The sequence below is a fragment of the Pagrus major genome, chromosome 9 (assembly GCF_040436345.1).
Source record: "Pagrus major chromosome 9, Pma_NU_1.0".
Lineage (NCBI taxonomy): Eukaryota > Metazoa > Chordata > Actinopteri > Spariformes > Sparidae > Pagrus > Pagrus major.
In genome coordinates this window covers 18,527,083-18,550,586 of record NC_133223.1, presented here as the reverse complement: position 1 = coordinate 18,550,586, position 23,504 = coordinate 18,527,083, and the positions used below count along the sequence as shown (strand labels likewise).

Below are 23,504 nucleotides of genomic sequence, written 5' to 3'. Positions count from 1 at the left end.
TTGGAGAGGAAATTCAAACTCAGAATTTTAATATTTACATTTTTAATGAGGTAATAATACAAAATCGGAAATATGTAAACTGAATAAACAAGCTGATAAGGTCCCCAGAACACTGTTTGAAGCTAGATAGGTGGCAGGGTCCGCCACATATAAACAAAGTAAAACAGTATGAAACTGTGTTTTCCTTTAAGGTCAGTTTGTTTATTCCGTTTATTCAGTCATGAAAACAAAGAGAGTTTGTTTATTTAGTTTGTTTAGGCATAAAAAAAAGAGTTCTCTTTTTCTTCCCAAAACTTACATAGTGCACCTTTAAAGAAATATATAAGACTATTAAGTTATGAAGTTAAGAAAACGTTATCACAGGGTCAGTTTACATCTACTGGTCATACATGAAAGCTGTCAGTAGATGGCAGGGTTTACCAGCCATGGCGTGCACATACTAGTCTTTGGAGCATATTGCTTTCGTGTTGTCGTATAAATCGTGCTTAAAATTCACATTTTGACAAAAAATCATACACGATCAGTTCGAGTTTGGCAACAGTAACACGTTGATGGTGACACCTCGTGTGGTTACTGATGGATTCGTACAATAATATAACAGCAGGACAAGAAACGAAATAAACAAAACACAAAAAAAAACATCCAATCCTCTACAGCCCCTTCACGATGAAACCTACTTGAACTTGTTACGTGCTGTACAAAGACGTGGTTTACCTTGATTACGTGCTGTGGCCGGCACAACGTACACACACACACACACACACACACACACACACAGTGCACTGCATGACATTTCAACGCACCAATCAGTCGCGGAGGAGCTGATTGAGTCTACTTCCCTACACAGGAATAGCTGAGGGGAAGCGGACGGACGGCGATCTCGCACGGATATCTCACCATCAGCCCCAGTGTTGCACGGCCAGATCGCCTGCGAGGGAGCTCGGAGATACAGCGGGCCATCGATTCGTCTTTCGACCCGGTCACAGTGCGTGCTGCAGGGAGATGGCCGGTATTTTGGCGTGGTTTTGGAACGAGCGGTTCTGGCTCCCGCACAATGTAACCTGGGCTGACTTAAAAAACACAGATGAGGCAACGTTCCCGCAAGCCGAGGATCTGTATCTGGCGTGTCCTTTAGCATTCTGCATCTTTATGATCCGGCTGGTTTTCGAAAGGTGGGTCTGAAGCACATGATGCGATCGTCCAGGTGGCTGTGGTGCGGGTTTGGTGTTGTGGGAATGATGCAGCACGCGTCGCTGCCCGTGTTCGTCAGTCTGGTACCTAAACAATGGCATCTTATCTGGTTAGCCCACAAATCACCACGGTTGATCATCCTTCTTTCTGCAGGCCTGCAGCAGTACGCGCTGTCTGCATTTGATGCATCTGTCAGTGTGCACACACACACACTGTGCAGCCAAGTTACCTTGTCTGTCCAAAATACAGGGACTGTCTGTCTCAGGTTAAACCTGGGTTTCAGCAGAGCATCATGCTGGAAACAGGCTTCTCTTCACTAATCCGGCGTTTCTTTTTAAACTCAGATGCTCCTCTTGTGATTTGTTGCATCATTTTACTATTATTATACAATCATCAATGTAAAGTATGGCATAGATCCATGATGGTCACAGCAGTGCTTGTGATGCACATGTGGGTCAGGAGTCTCTGTAGGGAGCACTAAATCCTTCACTCATGTTCAGCATTTATCCCTGAAAATACAGCTAATGTACAACCGTTATCATTAATGTGTAATGTCTTCATAGTATATTGTTTATTTACATAGTCACTTGTTAACCTGAGCTGGGCAAGAGCACAAGGCACATGCCCAGAGGGCCTCATTGACATTAGGGGGGCCGAACAGAAGCAAGGCAAGTTTATTTGTAAAGCACAATTCAGACACAAGGCAACTCGAAGTGCTTTACAGGGGCATGAAATTACATTAAGACATTAAAAATTGCATTTAAAACGCATTAAAAACAAGTAGGAAGACATCGAGAAACAACACATTAAATTAAGTTAAGAAATAGGCAAGTAAGCTAAAATAGAATAGGTTTAAAAAATAAAAGTGCAGTTCAAAGCCTTGAAATTGCTTCAATGAAAAGTCTTCATTTAAAAGAGGTGAGAGTTGGAGCGGACCTGCAGTTTTCTGGGAGTTTGTTCCGGATATGTGGCGCATAATAACTGAACAGACGAGAAAGGAACCGCTGTTACTGTTACTGTTAACAAAATGTTTAAAGGGGCGCTGTGTAGGTTTGGAGAAGAAATTCAAATTCAGAATCTTTATATTTACAAAATGAACGAGGTAAAGAGACGAACGCAGAAATATTTATTTCTTCCATAACTGATAAACAAGCTGTTCTCAGAGGAAAATAATGTCCCCAGAACACTGTTTGAAGCTAGAAAGGTGGCAGGGTCTGCCACATATAAACATAATAAAACAGTATGAAACTGTGTTGTCCTTTAAGGTCAGTTTGTTTATTCAGTCATGAGAACAAAGAGCGTAGCAAAATCTACATCGTGCATCTTTAACATACTGTATATTTTGTAATGTTTTAAAAATATAATTAATATCTAAACGAATCTCTGGTCTAAAACTTGATTTCAATGTTCATATAAATATTTATTCATTTTCAAATGTACACAACGGTAGCTATACTTTTCTTATAGGAACGTGAATAACCAATTGCATATTAATACCGAAATGTAAATAGATTCATGAGTATAATAATAATCATGTGGCATTAAAGGAATTTTGTTTGTTTACTAAACATCAAAATATGCATATATGGGACGCCCCAAGAAATAATGCCCAGAGTAGTCCATTGTCCATTTAATATGGCCCTGAACTGTGTTTTAACAAATGTGAACATAAATGTGCAGACTGTACTGTGCCTCCTTTTTCATAAAGTGGTTCACAATACCAAATGTCTTGTGTCAAAAAGACAAAAGCAATTAGCCTCACCCTGCTGCGCCGTACCCACTTCTTCTTTTATTCTACAAGAAGATGCCAAAATGGTGTTTCTTGAGATGACTGTGAAGTGTCATGTCCTGGGAGAATAAAAGAAGAAGAGAGAGCAATCAGATACATGTGTCCAGGTGCTGATAACGCCTCCTGGTGATTGAATGGCTTGTGTCCCAATCCCTAAATATAATCAGGGTGTATTTTTCCTTAACCTCAAAGATAAACTGTCTCTGTCTTGATCTAGAACGGTGTCATGATATTTTAATTGCAGGTTTATTGCCAGACCATGTGCCATGGGCCTGAAGATCCAAGCCAACGGACCACAAAAAGCACAACCCAATGCCATCCTGGAGAAGGTTTTCACTGCTATAACCAAGGTGGTGCATGTTTCTGTCTCTTCATCTCATAACATTTGTGCCGCCACAATGAAAGCCAGCACATCTTATAAATGGAGTGTTCTCTATCTTGTCTTGCCAGCACCCAGACGAGAAGAGGTTGGAGGGCCTGTCCAAGCAGCTTGACTGGGACGTGCGGACTATCCAGCGCTGGTTCAGACAACGCCGCAACCAGGAGAAGCCCAGCACTCTTGCCCGGTTCTGTGAAAGCATGTAAGACAAAACATTTCAACACCACACCATACAGTATGCCCGATTTAGCTACGAGTCATTTTTCTTTGCATGTAATTGTATAGACTTTTAACTTGTCCGAGGTAGGCAGCTCACAGTGAACATCATATCTGCTTTATTGTTGTCATGATTATGTTACTTAAAGGATAAGTTCAACCAAAAATGAAAATTCAGTCACTATCTACAAACTGCTCATGCCAATGTGAAGTCCACAAAACATTTCTGGAGCTTCACGGCAACACAGCGTTGCAGCATTCTCCTAAGCAACTGAATTAGCTTGGGAAAATGAAAAAAAACAGCTGCCAAAAAAACACTTGAAATGGCTCCATACAGCTCGTTCAGCGTAAGCCAAGTCTCTGGAAGCCCTGTGATCCTAAATTGATTTTAAAAGATGTTATTTACACCGAAATCATCACTGTAGCTGCTAAACCAAAAGCACACACCCCATCTGAAGTGGGTGCACAAGCTTGGTGTAAGTAACACATTTTCAAATCACTTGGCATCTCCGACTACATGGGACAAGCTGTATGGACCCATTTTATGTTTTGTTTCAGTTGTTTGTTTTTTTACGTCTTAAGCAAGTCCCCATCTACTTGTCTCTAGTTGTTTCAGAGAAAGCTGCAACGCTGTTTTGCTGTGAAGCTCCAGGAATGTTTTGCGGACTACGAATCTTTACTTGACTTTCAACTCGCATGGGGCTGAGGAGATAAAGACTGAAATGTCGTTTTTTTATCCTTTTATTATGTGAAGACTGATTTGAATAGGAACCACTGCATTACTCGTCATGAATAACACCTGTGACAGTAGTAAAAGCTGGCACGATGCTCACCGTGACTGATGCCTTTATCCAAACAAGTTTCAAGTTCATTTTCATATTTTATGGAAATTATGGGAAAATCTCTGTTGCTGCTTAAAAGCACACCATCACAAAAACATGTTGTTGACACGGCTCACGCAAAGACAACCAGATCGTTTCTGTTTTCCTCAGATTCGCAACTACCAAAAACACAGGACAAAAAGTGTATTTATTCAATTTAGTCTGCACTGGAGATGTGAAAGCAGAGTCTCACCTGCAGAATCGGGTCTTTATGAAGAGAAAAAACAAGGTATTGGTGCCAATAATGATATTATTGGCAAGTTTATCTAACCAGTTTAAAAAGTATAACAATTAATTGAAATTCCATACCACCAGACTTTCAGCATCATCCTCTGCACTCAACTGTATCAAATAGTTTTTTTCTCTTATGCAGCATAAAGGGACTTAAAGTCAGTTTTGTTCTACTACCCTGGTGTTGTATGACTAATAAATTAACCTTTTCCTTTAAACTTCGTTTGAGTCATCATGTCTGAAGTCAAGTCAGGAGTTTTTTACTTCTAAGTCGAGTCTCAAGTCATTTATTTCTTGTCAAGTCACGTTGCAAGTCAAAACAATGACTTTAGTCAACATTCCTGGCTATTGATTATTTTGTTGACTGATTGATTCATTATTTAATCGAAAAAATGTCAAAAAGTATTACCAAAATGCCCGTTACACCTCCTTAGAATCCCGAGTGAGATCCTCGTGTTGCTTGTTTTTGTCTGACCAACAGTCCAAAACCAAAAGGTTTTTAGTTTACGCCGTTATAACTATAAATAAAGCAGCAAATCCTCAAGCTTGAGGAACTAGAACAGGTTGAACTGGGAAATGACAGAAACAATTAATCAGTTACAAAAACTGACAGGTTAATTCATCTGCTAGTTAATCTTTGAAAGGATGTGCCTTCCCAGAGTTTTGTGGTGCTAAGCCAGATTCATAAATTAATACTGCTGAATACCCAGAGGTACAAATGTAGCACACATGCAAATCTTCAGGACAAAGTTGACTAATCATAATTTCACCAATTTATTCTGGCTTTATCAATCAACATGCTAATGTTTCAGGCTAGTGGCCTTCATCAGAGCATGGAGGAAAATGGAAGTCATGTCATTTATATGACATGTTGGTTGACATGGCCAGAATAAATTGGTGAAATTGAGATCAGTCAACTTTGTCCTGAAGATTTGTGTGTGTGCCTCTGTGTATTCATCAACTGCAAACTTTTTAACTCTATGAAGGGTAGCAGCATTAATGGTCCATTAGCAGTCATTATGACAGTGTTTCAGCTTTGGTTAACCGTTGCTGTATCTTACATGGCTTTCAAAGATTGCAGCATGAATGCTGGTGCTGCTGAGGGATAATAGTCAAATGTGTCCCAGTGCAAACCAACAAACCCACTCAGGCTGTAAGAGAGAACTGGCTAATCTGCAGTCGAGCATTTGCCATCAGGGAGATTGTAGTTACTTAGCAGTGTGATGTTAAAGGCCAACAAGCGAGTGTGGCTGTCAGAGCAGAGTCATGTCTGACACCAGCAGAGCCAGTCTGGCAGTTTGATACACGAGGAGCCTCGCGTCCTCTGATCCACCCGAGGCTGCTGTTCACTCAGGAGGACACTGCTGGCTGATTACACTACCGGACTTGTGTAGAAGAAAGAAAACCTGCCTAGAAGAGAGTGAATTTGTGCTCCTCTGGAGTGCGTGTGAGCTTTTTCTAACCTGCTTGTCTGGCATTACAACTGAACCAAAGCTGTTATCTGCATACAGCATAATTGACTGCAGACGACGTCGGGCTTTGCAATAGTTTGGCCAGGTTGGCCGTCTCAGTTGCTTACAGTGCAGTTCTCCAAACGGGCCCCAGCTTCAGCCCTTCCAGCAGTGATTGCACTCTAATTAGGCCCTCATGCGCAGCTGTTGCAGACTGATAGCGTTCTTTGTCTCTCGGTCGTCAGGATAGCTGATCTGTTGTCTATTCTTTTCATTATGCAAACACAGAGTTCGCAGCCGACACATTTGGTCTGGAAATAATGAAGACCCCGCATGGAGTTTGTTTACCAGCTATTGTTGCTGCCTCTCTCTTTTTCCAACATGTACAGCAACAAATGATTTCAAGTATTGATTTATAGCAGAAAGAGATGCACAGCAACCTCTGTTTATAACGGGGGAAATTAAGTCTTTCCAAAAATGTCTTAAAACAGGTGTTGGGAGTCGAACAAAACAAGTAGCATTATTTCACTACAGTGTAAGAAGTTATTTGTGACTTCGATTTAAAGCCTCACTATCAGACAAAATGACAAATTAAGACAAGTAGTTCTTTCAGTGTAGTTTTACCAGAGAGGCCCTCCTCCTCTCATCAGCTCTCCTTGTTTAAGGCAGGCAGAGGATGGAGCGCTGCTTTGATGTCCTCAATAGCCTCCGACGTCTGATCTCGTCTTCCTCCATCCTTTCTCCTCTCTGCCTTCAGTGAGAACAAAGACATTATCACAAGCAAAATAATGCAAATCACAGCTTCATTTTTTTTTTAAAGAAACATAGACTTCTGTGACAAGATTTAATATAACTAAATATAGTTTCTATTTTTATCTTATGTCTATTTTAGGCTTTAGTTATTACTGGATCTGATGTATGCTTAAATGTTTTATTAATGGGTTTTTGACTGGTGTTTTTCATGTGCTGAAAATCTTCCGTCTTCTGTCATAGATCCATTTACCAATTTACCAATTTGGTTGTTTTAAGGACTAGTTTTATATTTGGGAAAATGAGAGGTTTGATAACCACCTTCACCATCCATACACCAAATATGAAGCTACCTCCATTAGCCAGCTAGCTTAGCTTAGCAAATACACTGAAAACCGGGGCAAACAGCTAGCCTGGCTTTGAGAAAGGTAAAAAAAATCACCCACCAGCACCTTTAAAGCTAAGAAACACAGAATATCTCACTATATTCTGGTCATCAATAACTGTTTTTTTAGGGGGAGGGTCACTGCAATTATGCCCCAGTTTGTCAAAATTATAACTAAAAATTAACACTTTTATTGGCTTGATAATTAATACCATTATACTACAATTTCTTCATTTTTTATTCCTCAAAAGCAAATAGTTACTTTCATCAGATACAAAATCTAAGTCTGCAGTAGACTCTCAAAAATGAATTTAGGTGTTTAACCTCTAGAGGTTACCAATATCCTCATAAATGCTCTCTCAGTCACCAATATGTAGCTGTATGAAATCGGTTTCCTTGAACCGACACACCTCCCCAGAGGCAGCTCAGCAGCAGACACCGAGCCGACAGCTAATAAGCACGTGCGTGCTCAGCAGATGCTTACAGGACAGCTGTGAGATGAGCCATTTACATGTGTTCTTGAGAGAGGACGGCCACACCCCTGTTATTCCTTAAATTAGTTGCACCACATGAAAATAACTGGCTATTAGCCGGCTTTTTCATGTGGGAAATTTTGAAATCACGCCCGTAATCAAACCAAATTGGACAAATACAAAAAGGTGGAAGGGACAGCTATTACCGGCTGAAGATTAACAGAGGTGTTACTCCTGATTTAACAGCGGAGAGGGAATATATTAAGGCTTTCACACAAATGATCAAAGCTGGAGCGTCATGACTAATTGTTAAGTTGAGTGATCCGAATGCAAACACCTGCAGCCAGCTGGCGCTTCAACTACCCACCTGGAGAAGTGACATGGCGGAGTTAAATAAGCCAGGATGAGCTGTTTTTATATTTTATTCCAAAGCTAGGTGCTACACTCAGAATAAAGCCAGCCTCATTACAAATCAAAGTTGCCCTCCTACATTTTTTTTTCATCCCTCAGGCTATGCTTTGTCTAAACAGGTACATTTGATTTAATAGTGATCAGCGAATCTGCCCCAGTTTAAAAGTCTCACATCATGAATGATTCACTGATGCCTAATCAAGCCATTATTAAAGAACGGTGGTTCTGTGTGCCATAACACATTAACAAAAGCCCGCTTTTATTGTTTCAGTTTGAAAGTTGTTTACAGGACAAGTTCGTCATAACACATAAACGTAATTCAGTTAACTACCCAGCACTAATTAATTGCTGCAACATCATGTGCAGCTAATAAACAGCAGCTCTCAGATAATTAACTGCGTAACATTTGAGTTTCTCCAACGCCATCATTATCAACACTGAATCGGAAGAATAAAGTCAGAATGACAATAACCATGTGTGCTCGACTAGGGGAGAAAAAAGACTATACACAGGGAGCAGTTGTGACTCATTGTGATTGTACATATATAGCAGCGATTCAGCAGCACTTGAAAAAGACTCTTGCAGGCTTGATGAACCGGTTGCCATGCAACGGTCTTTACTGTGTGCCAGGTAGACTTATCCAGTTAATTTGGTTTTACAATACTATTGATCAACAATAAGCAGGTAATGATGGCTTTATATTAACCCGCTTACAAGCGAATATCTTGAACAAACATCCACATAAAGGGACAAACTGTGCTGAGAAGCTGATGTGGATTCATCCTCTTCTCTTGTGTTCATGTCATGTTGTGTTTTTGTCAAAATGTGTTTGATTTGAGGTCAGCTGGACCAACCACTCGGCGCAACCTTTAAAGTATGCAAACCTCGTCTCACATGACGGGCTATAGAGCTGCTGTCACAGTCATGGGAGGGAGTCATGCATGGATTTTTTCTTTCATGTCACAGAGGCTTTGTTTTGTTCTTCCGCATGTGAAGCTTTTACACTGTGTCTCAGAATATAGACTCCACTTGGGGAAAAAACATTTTATTTAACTGGCTGCAAATTTGTGAAATGCCTTGACAACTTAATAACGAACAGCAGGGAGTCTCTCACTGAAGCCCAGCAGATGAATTTGCTTCAGTTCCCTGCAGAAACACGTGTTTTCATCTGATGCAACTTCTACAGCTGTGTAGAAAGAAAACTTTTGTTAGTTGTCCAGTAATAAACCCGTCCTCCCAGTTGCTGACGGTTATGAGTTGGGTATATATGCACATCTCCCAGCTCAGCATGGCTTTGATCACTGATGTGTCAGCTGAAGCAGCTCAGACCTCATGATGATCACTTTCCCTACTATTGTGTAGCTGGAGTTACTGTAAATTATACAGGGTTATATAAAGGCACGGAGCAGGCTGGGCTGAGACTGGACAGTGTGAGTGTCTTTCTTTCCCCCTGAACCTCACCAAAGCAGGAAAAACAACTCTAACTGGAGGGCAACATTGTCTGGTTAGGGAACAGTCACAACATCGGCACGCATCTTTTATCACGTCACTGACGGGAACAGAGTTGTGATTAAAGGTTTGGGTAGGCTCCAGAAGATTTTCGGACTTCAAATCGGCCGTGTCATTCTTAAGTTTGGGAATGGCTGGTCCAAATCAGTTTTCAAGCACAAATGTAAAACATTCGCTGGCTTGAGCTTCTTAAATGTAATAATTTCCCACTTTTCTTTGTCATTAATGACAGTTAATGAAGAGTGTTTGAGGTTTGGACTGGTGGTTGGACAAAAGAAGCAATCTGAAGGTGTCACTTCGGGGCTCTGGGAGATTGTGATGAGCTACATTACTTTCGTCAAGAAGCTTATGTTTTCACGTGTCCGTTTGTTTGTTGGTTGGTTTGTCAGCAGGATCACACAAACTTGCAAGGAGGATGAGTCACAGCCTAGAACACAGACCCGATTTACTTTAGGACAGAGCCAGAATTTTTTTTTTTCAAGATAGGGCGTTTTTTCCCAGGGAATAGTGTATGGGTCTTGATGAATAAAATCAGACATATTAAGGTGTCTGGTATCTATGAGTGAGTACAATTTGGATCCTTGATCTGGTGAAGCAGTCACAGTTGGTTTAAAATTTAGAGTAATACAGGGCGATCCAGTTTGATATTGAATTCAGCTTGAGGTTTTATAGCCTAAACAATTGATTAGTCTTGAAAAGAATTAGCAGAATAATCAATACTGAAAGAAATTGTTAGTTGCAGCCTTAAGATGTAGTATACAGGACAAGTTGTTTTAATTAGAAGATCCCTGGTAAGGGTTTATATTCCAGGATGCATCTTGAATTGTATGACTTTAGGACTGAGGCAGCTGCATTATTCTCTGCAAATTGGTTTTTCGCAAATGAAAACACTTAGCTTCTCTCTGTAATTTACTAATCCTTATACTTAATCCAAATTTATAGCATAGACTTGAGAAAACAAAGTGGACAAAGAAATAAAGAATGAAAAAATGATGGGAAATGCAAACACACTGCAAAGCTAAAGGCTGAACCACGACTGTTAGGTCCAGGCTTCTCAAGGTTTTGCTCTAAACAGTAAAGATTGCAAATGTAATGAAAGCTTTGTTGCCTAAACAAATCAAATGTTGAGGATTAATTCATTCTGCTTTATATTCATTATATATTTTTTCTGTCTTTCTTTCTTTCAGGTGGAGATTTACATTCTATCTCTACATATTTACTTACGGAGTGCGTTTTCTTAAAAAGGTAAGCTTCGCCTAAAGACAAATGAGCACCTGTAATGTCTGTTAAAGTTAGTAGTGTGAGTCACTGAGGTTTGAAGCCATTCACAGATATGGAGGCACATGGCTCGCATGCCATGAAAATCTCGTGGCTTCTTAATAGATCGGTGCCCAGTCATGAGACTGCCATGTAAAATGGATGTCCTGGTTGAGAGGGGCATTTGTAACACAGCCTCGTACAAAAAGAGATCGTTAATAATGGAAATTTACTGGGATCTTTCAATGGATGGGGGAGCAGCTGACAAATATATAACATACTAATGCTAAATAACACCATCCAGGTATGTGGTGGTGATTTGTTTGTTGTTTTGTTTTGATTTGTATCTTTCTTTTATCTATTTATCTATGTTTCACATCTATATAAAGAAGCAACCATCAAGACAAGATACAGTAACACCAGCCTGCTGTCTCTTTCTAGCTTTTTAGTTATTTTTCAATCAAATCATAAAAAATCAACAGTAGAACTCATGGCTATGTTTAATAGTGAAAGTAAGAGCATTTCCGTACGCACAATGCAAAGAGAACTGAAGGGATTGGCACTAAACAGCTGTGTAGCCTTAAGAAAACCACTTGTCAGTGAGGCTAATCAGAATAAAAGGCTTCAATTTACCAGGGAGCATAAAGATTGGACTCTGGAGCAATGGAAAAAAGGTCATGTGGTCTGATGAGTCCAGATTTACCCTGTTCCAGAGTGATGGGCGCATCAGGGTAAGAAGAGAGGCGGTTGAAGTGATGCATCCATCACACCTACTGCCTACAGTACAAGCCTATGGGGGCAGTGTTATGATCTGGGGTTGCTTCAGTTGGTCAGGTCGAGGTTCAGCAACGTTATGTGCCAGAACAATGAGGTCAGCTGACTGCCTGAATATACCGAATGACCAGGTTTTTCCATCAATGGATTTTTTTCTTCCCCATATTCCATGTTGACAATGCCACGATTCATCGGGCTCAAATTGTGAAAGAGCGGTTCAGGGAGCATGAGACATCATTTTCACACATGGATTGGCCAGACCTCAACCCCATTGCAAATCTTTGGGATGTGCTGGAGAAGACTTAACACAGCGGCCCAATTCTCCCATCATCGATACAAGACATTGCATAACCTTATCGAAACTATGCCACGGCGAATGCATGCCGTAATTAAAGCTAAAGGCAGTCCAATGAAATGTTAGAGTGTGTGATTTTTTTTTTGGGGCCGGGCAGTGAATTAGTGTGAAGTAAAGTCCAAGTACCTCAGATCTGTTCTTAAGTAGGCTACATTCCACCACTGCTGATTAAAGTGACTGAGATAGATTAATATATTTCATACATAGATTCATGAAATACAAGAAAGCACGGTATATAATCAACAGCGTAATAGTTGAGATAGCAGAGCAGGAAGAATCTTTAAGAGACACAAGTTGCATGACAAAGCACTTTGTGAAAATAGTTCATTCGCTGGCAATCCCTGCTGCAGGCTGGACTCTCAGTGGGATTTATTAATAGAGCCAGTCTGGAGAGGAGCGAGGAGACGTAAACTCAGTCACAGTGATGGGTCACTGTTTGCTTATAACACATTCTTATGTATCACAGTTACTGTTTCTCTTGTCATCCTGATGTCATTATGTCATTACGTGGTTCCTTGGAAATGGAGCTTCCTTTTATGTCAAAGTAACAAAATCTCTGATGACGTGCGTTCAGTATTTTATAAACTACTTTGATTTCATTCAGAATCCATCAAGGGAATTATTCCTTTGTCAGTGGGCACATTGATATTCATGTTAGTGCTTAAGTGACAAGGAAATATTAAATTGAACTCCACCTGGATGTGTGGGAGCAGCATAACATTGTTGCATTTAATGATGTCTGCTCTTTCAAGGTTTTACTGAATGGCTCGGTAGCTCACTTTGTTTTTGGTTTGGTTTGGTTAATTGGCAACATTCAGGCTTGGAGAGTTGATTGTTTTTTTGTTTTTTTATCTCTGTAAGAATTCTGATGGTTGGTTCCAGCTTCTGGTTGGTATCACCTGGTATCTGTTTCGTCAGCGATTACCAAGAGGGTCTTGGTAGTTGTCAGTTTGTGGGGGAAAAAACGTAAGAATGACTGAGTTCTACATTATGCTACCAATGTTAGCTAGCTAGTGTTCGCAATGTTAATGTTTGCTAGCAAAATTAGCTAAAATGCTAGCAAATGTTAACATTGCTAACACTAGCTAGCTAACGTTAAGGCAGTACAGTATGCTGGGCCATTTTTACCTGTTTTATTCCAAAAACTGGCAACTACCAAAACCGCAAACGCCGGGCACTGGAGGGTGCTGCTCAGCGTTGCTTCCAAACTGGTATCCCCATAGACCGCCATTATAAAAGAGACGTCTGTAAAACTGTTGGCAGGACACCAAGAACTGCAAACAAGCTCAATTACCAATTTCTATTTTGCATTTTTGATCCCCCATAAACAAAACAAATCATTTTGGACCACACAAACATTTTTTGATATTAATTCAAAATCATGATAATATCCGTAATCAAATTACATGACCGTAATATTGTGATACTTAATAGGAGTACATATTTAACACATAATTATTAAGTGTATAGGAATACGTTTTTAAAATAACCCTCCAAGACTTTGTCAGGGGGAGAACAACAAAGCCTTGGACTCATTTCCATTGTTGTCTCTGGGGGTTTTCACGATAAATTGTATTACAGTGCTGTCTTAACCTTCGTCACAGTCTTATCGTATTAGTTGATGATGCATTTCAAAGTATAATCCGGTTTGATTTCTTTCATTAGGGTTGAAAAGTATTGATTTTAAGATTTTTAAGTCACTCTTTTCATTTTTTCCAGACTCCATGGCTTTGGAACACTAAAGAGTGCTGGTACAACTACCCATACCAGGTAAAAGCCTTTTTATACAACATCTTCAGTAATCATGATATGGCAAGATGACTGGCAATACTCAAATATTTATTTTAACCTTGTTGCTTTTTGTGTTTATGCAGCCACTGACTGTGGACATCCATTATTACTATATACTGGAGCTGTCTTTCTACCTGTCCTTACTCTTTTCCCAATTCACAGACATCAGGAGGAAGGTGAGGAACGACTGTAAAACACACATCATGCATCCAGTAACATTTATTATTCAATGTTTGTCTACTAAGAGGCATAAAGTGGCAGTTTTAGTCACTTTTTCCTGTTGAAACCAGAAAATTCTGTTTCGTTTATTCCATCGACTCTATAATGACTCAATAATGCTTAGTCTATTTGCTTGCGAACATCTGCTTTCTGCCTCAGCGTATTCTCACTGATGTGTGAAATAACAAAACACTGCGCGGGTAAAAAGGATTAACACTACTTAAACATTCAGAAATTGGATTCCAAGTCAAACTTCACAAAAACTTTTCTAAAGCTTTAATACCCTCAGAAAATGATCATACCACTATAATCTGTTATACTGTATGATGATAACATATAATTCTTCATATTGTACATCAAGATCCATGCATTGTTCTGTGAGAATTTAGTGGAAATGCCAAAAAATCTCAGTGTTTAAGAAAGTGAGAAAAAGTTCTTGGATCCATCCCTTTATATGGACCAGCATCAGAAGTTAATGGGGTCTATTCTGGGCCGAGACTCATCCTCCATCCAAACAACAGACCATCAAACAAACGTTAACGGGTGAAAATGTACATGTAATCAGGATTAAGTAATCAGATTAGAAAGAATTAATACTTATAATCAGCCCAGATTACATTTGAGAAAAGGGTGTAATTAATTCTAGTTACATTGTCAAAGATTACTTGATTGCATTTTTTATGATGTCTTTGAAGGGGCTCTGTGGAACTTCTGTGTTGTCGGTTGTTAGTTTATGTTCAGGGACTACATTTATAAACTAACGTTGGCTACTGTTGCTCTCTGTAGAGGTACTAAGACGAGGCACTCGAGAACGTGCATAAAGTCACATTTTTTGGTCTGCCGCGGACAAAGAAATCCACAATCCAGCAGCATTACACAACTTCAACAAATCGTCGACGGGCTTCTATAGACCATATGCAGCCATTCCCGCCGATGTCACGCTCTGTTGTACTGCTGTGTAGTAGCTGGACGTATAAATGTTGGAAATCTGACAAATCATTATCATTTTACCGCTTCCTGATTAATCAGCAACTGATAAGACAATGGATAGTTAGCATTCATACTACTACTTAAAGTGTCCAAGATGTCTGTTGATGTTTAAAAATTAATTTATGCCTTAACTTTCATATCGTGTAACACTATCAAACAGTATCATTAGCCACGAAGTGGTTGAATGCTAACATTAGCTTTTGTCAGGCGGAAGTTACTGGGTTATCAAATATATTGTTTTACCTTGAAATAAGGTGTGATGTCTCTACAAATTTTCACCATCTATTGTCTTTTCAGTTGCTAAATTTATCAGGAAGCAGTGAAATGGTAACAAAATTTGTTGTACGACTTGCAACGTGGAACACAGCAGTACGACATCTGGGCTTCCCACCCTGAGCACGACGTCCCAGGAAAATGGCCGCCATGTGAATATGGCCTATATGCAACTGATATGGCCACATATTGTTAATAAAAAAGCGATTAATATGTGTTAACTGCTAGAAATTGTTACATATAGCCCCTTTAAAATATGGCTTTTTTTATTTAACCAACTGTGCCTTCTGAATAAGCAAGAAGCGTTTTATTTGCATTGAAAATGTTTTGAAATTTTTAAAGAGAGAAGAGTAAATCTGTGACTATACTATAAATTGAAGTATTCAGATTAGATAACATTTCTTTTGTTAATTACAAAAACTGCTGTGTAATTTGAATTCAGTAACTGACTACCTTTTAAAGTAATCTGACCCAACTCAGCCAGTTAAATGAAACACCTACTTCCACCAAGCTGCTGCAGGTGTCATCAACTTTACATTCATTATTTATTAAACCAGAATAGCTGTCTCTATACAGCATACACATTATGTACATTGTCCTATAAATGAAGTTTAAAACCTCCAACTTGCTCAGTGTTTGTAAGAGCTGAGATTCAGTTTCAGTTTGTACAAACATTAATGTACAATGACCGACTTCAACCCACTTCCATCTTCTTTTTCTTTGTTACGTAACAACCACACTTTTGGTTCATTCAGTATCAATTTGCATGCCTTCCAGCCATGATCTTACTCCTGTCTCTCGTCCATCCCCCAGCTCTTCCTTCTCCACACCACACTCCACTCACTGCACTCACAGCAGCCCCCCCATGATGCCGTGCTGTGTATGCCTTCACTCTGTCATCTCTTTGTTGACTGTTGGCATGTTGTCTGTTTTTGTTTCTCCTTTCAGTTTTTTCATGCACAGCACTACACTGAGGAGGTCCTCTGCATCCCCTGCCAATTCCAGTATGTTTCTCCCCGCACACTCTTTGCCTTGCTTTCATTCTGCATCTTGCGTCATTACTCGTCCTTCTCATCTTCCTTCTCATTCTCTCGCCATTTTGGACTGGTTGCTTTGAGCTGAGACATTTCAGTAGCTTAAGATTTGCTTAAGGAATGCTCCCCCCCCCCCCATGCCACCTATCTGCATCTTAAGTCAACTGGATCAGGTCCAAAAGCTAATAGGTCATACTTAGGTGACCCCCATGTCTGCTTGATTTGAATTTCCAGAGGAGAAACAAAGAAAGAACCACTTTCAAATAGTGGTGGAATATAATGATCCGGGTACTGTATTTGAGTATTTCTAGTAAATGCCACTTTATATTTCTATTCCACTACTGTTTAAAGGGAAATTTTGTACTTTTCACTCCACTACATTTATTTCACAGCTATAGTTACTAGTTATTTTAAAGGTGCAGTGTATAGGGTTCACCTAAAAATATGTATAATCACCTAAAAATAAAAATAGAAACTAAAATAGAACTAGATAGTGATAGCTCCCAGGTTTACTTTATGGTTATGCAGCTCACTGAATATGCAAACTACAGTTTCTCCGCTGGGCGCTTGCCCATAGACTTTTTATAGATATTTAAATCGCTTTTTCACACGGGGGGTGACGCTCAAAGATATGTATTCACCGTTTTACCGCAGTGCATCACATGACACTGTAATTACACAGTTTGTCCACTACGAAAAACTGGCTTCAGAGCCCGGTGCTCTTCCTGGGGGCTTGATGCAGTAGATTCATGGCCTTGTTGCACCGCTGTGGTTTTTACAGTAGCATTTATGGCATCCACAGTCAGAAAGGGTGAGTCAAGGGATGTTTAGTTGTTTATAATCTGCAACCTCACCGCCACCAAATCCTACACGCTGGTTCTTTCAAAAATAAGACTTTGTGTATAATGAGCTAATAAAATGCATTTTTCTAGATTAAACTCGCCAACAGTACGTCGAATCATTAAAACGATGCTCCACCTTGATCAATAATATTAAAAACTTCTTTCACTTTTATATATATGCATTACTGACAATGATCCAAAGTTATGTTATATAATAATATAACAGTCACAGGGACAGTGAGTACTTTTACTTTTGATACTTTAAGTGATTTCTTCTTGTAATGGTGTTTTTACAATATTTTACTGTTACTTTTTAATTCTTCCCCGACCTCTGTTTGACACAACGACACCATCAGATGAGGAGTAAAACAACAACACATTTGCTGCAACAGCACGCAGTGTTCACGAATGCTTGGACACTGAGGGCTTACTTGCTTTGTTTGTTCAGGAAGTGGTGATTAATCGTTGCATTGTCATAACTTTTTATATCCTCTCAATAGCTGTGCCAATCACAGTGGCACATGACGAACAGGGCTCATCAAAATAGAGATTTTATTATGAACGATCCACACAATGATCACATGTGCAGCTACTGGCACACTTCAAGGCCGTGAAAGCAAACAAACATGTAGTGTGTCTTGCAGCAGTTTTGAAAATAGGCACTATTGTGTTGCACAATAGTTCCACGTGTTCAGTTTATTTTCGTCGGCAGTAGGGGCTTGAGTTTACAAACACACAGAGCTACTGCACATGCACACAGCAGTCATGTCACTTTCACGTCTGTACTGCACTTGATGCTCTGGGCATGTGCCGCATGCAGTGGCTCGAACAGCCAAGAGGTATTTTCTTTTGTACTTTCTTAAGTAGTGTGATATTTCCTCTTCAACTGTGTCCTCAGGATTTCCTGATCATGTTCCTGCACCACGTGGCAACAATCTCCCTCATCACCTTTTCCTACGTGAACAACATGGCACGAGTGGGAACTCTGGTCATGTGTCTCCACGATGCAGCCGACGTGCTGATAGAGGTGAGGAGGATGTGTGAGAGAAGTGAATGCTGTGGACGGACAGATTGGGAAAACGGAGGCAAAGATGGTTGGGTGTGTGTGGGTGGAGTGTGTGGAGTTTACATGCTGAGCTATCCATCGTTATCTAAATATAACTACAGCCTGTACATTATGAATGTTGTGTCCTTGTGTCAGACTGTATATTAGAGGTGCGGCGCATGTTGAACTTATATTGTCAGAGATATCCAAGTTGGTGTTTACATGATCAGATTAATGGCTGCCTTTTTGTTTTTCTACCAAGGCTGCCAAGATGGCCAACTATGCCAAATGTCAGATACTGTGCAACCTCCTGTTTGCAATGTTTGCAATCCTCTTCATAAGTTCCAGGCTGGGAGTTTACCCGGTCTGGTAAGTGTTATTCTCTTTCCTGTGCACCACTGTTAGCATCCCTCTCCACTGTTAGTATACAGGCTTGCAGGAGACTTTCAAACCTGAGCTGCTCTGCAAAATTTTGGCACGCCATCCCTCAGATTACATGTCACTGCCATAGAGATATTAGTCCTTTTTTTTTTTTAATACTTTCTCTGCAACGGTTTGCAGTTCAGACATATCTCTCAGAATTTTGTTGCTAAGTAATAGTTACTATGGATACAGCAGCTTTGACCTCTCAAAGAAAGCCAAATAAAATCAACACATAAAAAGCAGATCATTATGTTATTTTATTTTATCATTGATCATAGCGTCCAGAGTTTCACATGCTTGTTAAATAATTAAAGGTTTTTCTGCTCGTTAGGATCTCTTTTTATATTGTGGTGTTGCCTTTTTGCGTTTGTTCCGGGCCAGTCCATCCAAATTGTATCAGAGAACAGAGGCAGAGTTAAATATATCTTAACTAATTTCAAGCACCTTTGTAACCCAGAAATGTAATTAATTTCAGCTTAATTACAGTAGATGGTGAATGCTAATTATAACGGGCCATTCTGATGATACTTGCAGAGTTACCACAAATTAATTTTAGTCCTTGAAAGTGTGCATAGTAGTCATCGTGCAGTCATCAGCAGCAGTGTTATCACACATTTCACAACGTGATTTTGTTTCTGACTCAGGAAGCTGCTTTTCCTTGAGATACCATCGATTCTTGATCAGCACCGAAATTCTATTTTAGGGCGTCTAAAATCAAGATTTTTTTTGTCTTGAATAATTAAGGCCGCTCTGGAGAAAACATTTGTGAAATGCAGAGGCCATTAGATTCACCACACTTCTCTGCCTTTGTTTCCACACTGTAATATGATGATCCCACACTACATTTTTAGTCAGCCCCCACCGCACCGGTAGTAAAGTTGTCATTACTGTAAAGCTGTTGCCATGGCTTCAGTATCTGGAGGATGATTCACAGACAGCCATTTGCAAGAACTGGCTCAGGGATAAATTTAACACGGATCCTTGAAGTTTTGATTGCATGTCATGTGAAGCCAGGTGATACTTCGCTTTTTCTTCTCCGTTAGGAATCTGAATCGCAGTAAGATTTATTACTGTGCATATGTTGACCTATAAACAAAATGCTGTTTTAAAGAAACACGTCTGTGTGTGCTACCAACATCATTAAAGGTGCAGTATGTAAGATATGGCCATTTTAGTTTAAAACACACAGAAAATATACATAAATTACAAGCAGAGTGTGAAGAAACAGCAGTGTTGACGCTTTGTCAGGTCCAGTGAGGGTAGTATCGATATGCAAAATGATGTTTGAAGGTATTTCTACATCCAGTTATGGCTAACTGTGGGACTAGAAATGAGGCTGTGTGTATGTGTCTAGTTCCCACTATGACAGAGATTAAAAAAAAAAGTAAAAAGAAGAGAGAGAGAGAGTTTTATGTAGTTTTTGGCCTCCGGTGTTCCACAAAAGATGAAGCGCTGGAGCAGAGCCAGTCAGATTTTTTCGTTTCACTAGATTCTGTTTGGCTTTGTCTCCTTAGGACATACAATAATTCTCCCACTAAGTGCTTTCCAAGAAACACTATGCTAATTATCTCCCTTTCCTTCTTTTGCTACCGAAGGATTTTAAATACCACCTTGTTCGAGAGTTGGGAGATTGTAGGGCCCTATCCGTCTTGGTGGGTCTTCAACCTGCTTCTGATCCTGCTGCAGCTTCTTCACTCCTTCTGGTCCTACCTCATAGTGAAGACAGCGTGCCGAGCCATCTCCAAAGGAAAGGTGAGTCACTACACTCAGCTCCTCTTTAAAGTGCCTCTGCAGAATCCTTCCATTTATACCTGTTCTTGTATAATCAGGTGTTTTGCTACATACTGTGTAGTATTTTCAATTGCCACTTTTGACCGTCTCTCTCTCTTCTCTATGCTAACCTGCAACCTTCAAGGTGGGGAAATGGAATCCATTACATGTAAGTAGCCTTAAAGAGGAGCATCTCAATCAAAATGGTGTATTGTGTGGTGTGTTTAAGTTCATGTCTCTAGCTGCCAAGTAATCATTTGCATTCATCATGGTCCTGATTGTCAACCAGCCATAATCAGTGCATTTTTATCTTTGCCTGCTGTGTGGCTGCATAGATTGGAAAGTTACATAGAGATTCAAGAATGAAATATCTCAACAACTATTGCATGTATTACCATGAAAATTTGTGGAGACGTTCATGATCCCAAGAGGATGAATCCTACAGACTTAAGTGATGCATTCCTTTAGCCTCTAGAGCCTCTATAGCAGGTCAAAGTTGTCACTTATACTGTGAAATGTCTCAACATCTACTTGATGGATTGGCATAAGATTTGCACAGATGTTCATGGTTCCCTGAGGATTTCTCCAAATAACTTTGACTATCCCCTGATGTTTTTGTCGTGCCACCATCAGGATGACATTTGTGTCTTTAATTGAAATTTCTCAACAACTGTTGAATTGATATCCATGATGTTTTTTTGCAAACATTCATGTTCCCTGCAAAATGAACTGTAATAACTTTGGTAATCATCAAAAATTCCCTTTGTGCAGCACTTTTGTTTATGACCAGGTATCTGTAAAACTAATGACATTCAGCCTCAACTGTACTTAGTTAAGCTAGCATGGTTGTAGCCTCTTGTTGTCTTGTTTATATCTTCCATGTCATCAGTGTTGCTGCTTTTTATTAGTATATTCTAATCTACAGTTGGTATTTTATTATATATTGTGTAGTGTACACAAGCTCCCTCTAGTGGTACGCGGCAGAATCACAGAATACTGCAGAAAAATACTGCAGAATTTCAAAATAAAATACTTTAACTCAAATGTAATTTAAAATAAGTTTTGTCTTTCGTCTAATATTTTTGTTTCAGCCTTCTACATGGTCACATTTATGCACTTCGTGGGCACATACGTAATTCATCATTAGTTACGAGATAAACTCAAAATGTGATGACAAGATAGTGCACAGAGGTAAAATTATGGTTCAAAAACACGACAAAATGTCGGGATCGGGAAGAGAAGAGCATTTTGAGCTTCCTGTTGAAACTGAAGTTTATGACAGTGAACTGAGCATGAGTACTAGTGGCAACGTAGGCAGCAGTGGCTGATTCGGGGTATTTGAGGGGCAGGGGCAAAGGAAATAAAAGGAACCAGGTGTATGTAGAGGGGCACCAGCGTAGAGAAAGTTGTGATACATTTATAATGACAATAGTGACAATCCCGGGTTCAGATAAAACATTTTTGTTATGTTATTATAACTACTGCACCTCTGTAATAAAACACATGGGTAACTATTAACTATTTAACTGGAAGGGCACCCTAGAGAGCATTTTATCATGTGCAAACAGGGCAGAACAATAAGCCGAGTGAGCTTAATGTTCGTCAGAAATTAAATTAAATGTTAATATAAATGTAAATTGAGTTTATTTAGGGTTTGGACCGTTTGTCGGACAACACATGGGGAGCCTCTGGGACACATTTTCCATTCTTTTCTGATATTATGCTGACTAAGTAATTAAGCTTCAATCTGAAGGATGAAAGGGAAATTAATCATTAATGTAAATAATCACTGGCTTAAGCCCAGATAATTTTATGTTCAGAGCTTTCCATATTTTGAGTTTTGCAAACAGATGTTAAGGCTTTTTGAGCCTGTTGCCTGATATTGATTGGCAGAACACCTCACGATGTGTCACACTAAGGTCCCTCTTTAGCACCACCACGCATGGCTGCCGCAGATAATGACACAGATAAGAATTTTAATGAGAACATTTTCATCTTCAACTTTCCCTCCTCATTTCTGCAGGTGTCTAAAGACGACCGCAGCGACATAGAGTCCAGCTCCGACGAGGATGACAGCCCCCCACCTAGTCAGAAGCACCACAGCAGCACCACCAACGGGACCAACAAAAATCACGGGACCAACGGCTACCTGACAGGAGCCCCATATCCCGACGAACACTGACGAAGTTGATATCACAACACTGGAGCCATGCTACAGACACCATCCACCATCTGTATGTCTGTGTGTGTGCGTGTGTGAGTGAGTGTATTTGAGTGTATGGTGGAGACATGAACAACATTGCCTGTCTGGCACTGGAAGTTCTTGATAGATTTATGTGAATGCAGTTTTGTTATCAGTTTGAGTCTTTACATAAATTTCCACACTCAGTTTCTTCTCTTCATCTATATATTTGCATCAGACTGCACTCAGTGAAATATCAAAGCACTCCTATCGGTACAACCCACTCTCTGTTTAGCCAATGAATGAAAGCATTCCACTTTATGGTGTAAGCATGCTACTTTAACATACAGTAGTCTGGCATACTGGGGGTGTGATTTTTCTTATGTTTGTGTCTTTCTATGTTATTTATTTTTTATAAATATGTTTGCAGATGAAAGTCGGACATCGATTCTCCCTTGATGTCAGTGTTAAAGATGAAATAATCTTGGACAACATCTTTTTTTTTTTTTTTTGTCCCACCACACATCATGATAACGTGTATGAGCAAAATGCTGGGTTTACTTTCAATGCTACACCCCCAAAGATATGCCAAAATGTGTGAAGTTTACTCACATTATGAAATACTTTCTCCACTCAAACTGTATATGAGATGTCGATAACAGTATTATGTGTGTGCATCAGATATGGCTAGCTGCTGTATTCCCTATTAAAGCATTTTGTTAAGTATTCTGGTACATTTCTGGTAAGCATTTCATTAAAGGCCATTTGTCCTCTTTCGAGGCAGACATCAGTTGTTTGAAATATTCAATAAAAAAACATGAAGATTGCAAATTATGCGTGGGTCTGTTCAATAAGTTCAATCAGCAACAAAACATTTTTTTTC

The 23,504-nt window shown here is 39.7% G+C and overlaps 1 protein-coding gene across 1 annotated transcript; it reads left to right on the top strand.

The window, feature by feature from the left end:
• The first annotated feature begins 868 nt into the window (after positions 1 to 868).
• On the top strand, positions 869 to 23,446 carry cers6 (ceramide synthase 6). Its single transcript, XM_073473826.1, has 11 exons — positions 869 to 1,172; positions 3,225 to 3,330; positions 3,431 to 3,561; positions 10,854 to 10,911; positions 13,772 to 13,822; positions 13,927 to 14,019; positions 18,100 to 18,228; positions 18,509 to 18,615; positions 20,265 to 20,421; positions 20,585 to 20,608; positions 22,463 to 23,446. The coding sequence occupies exons 1-11, from the start codon at positions 1,003 to 1,005 to the stop codon at positions 22,619 to 22,621; spliced, it is 1,185 nt and encodes a 394-aa protein (XP_073329927.1). The 5' UTR covers positions 869 to 1,002; the 3' UTR covers positions 22,622 to 23,446.
• The last annotated feature ends 58 nt before the right edge of the window (positions 23,447 to 23,504 follow it).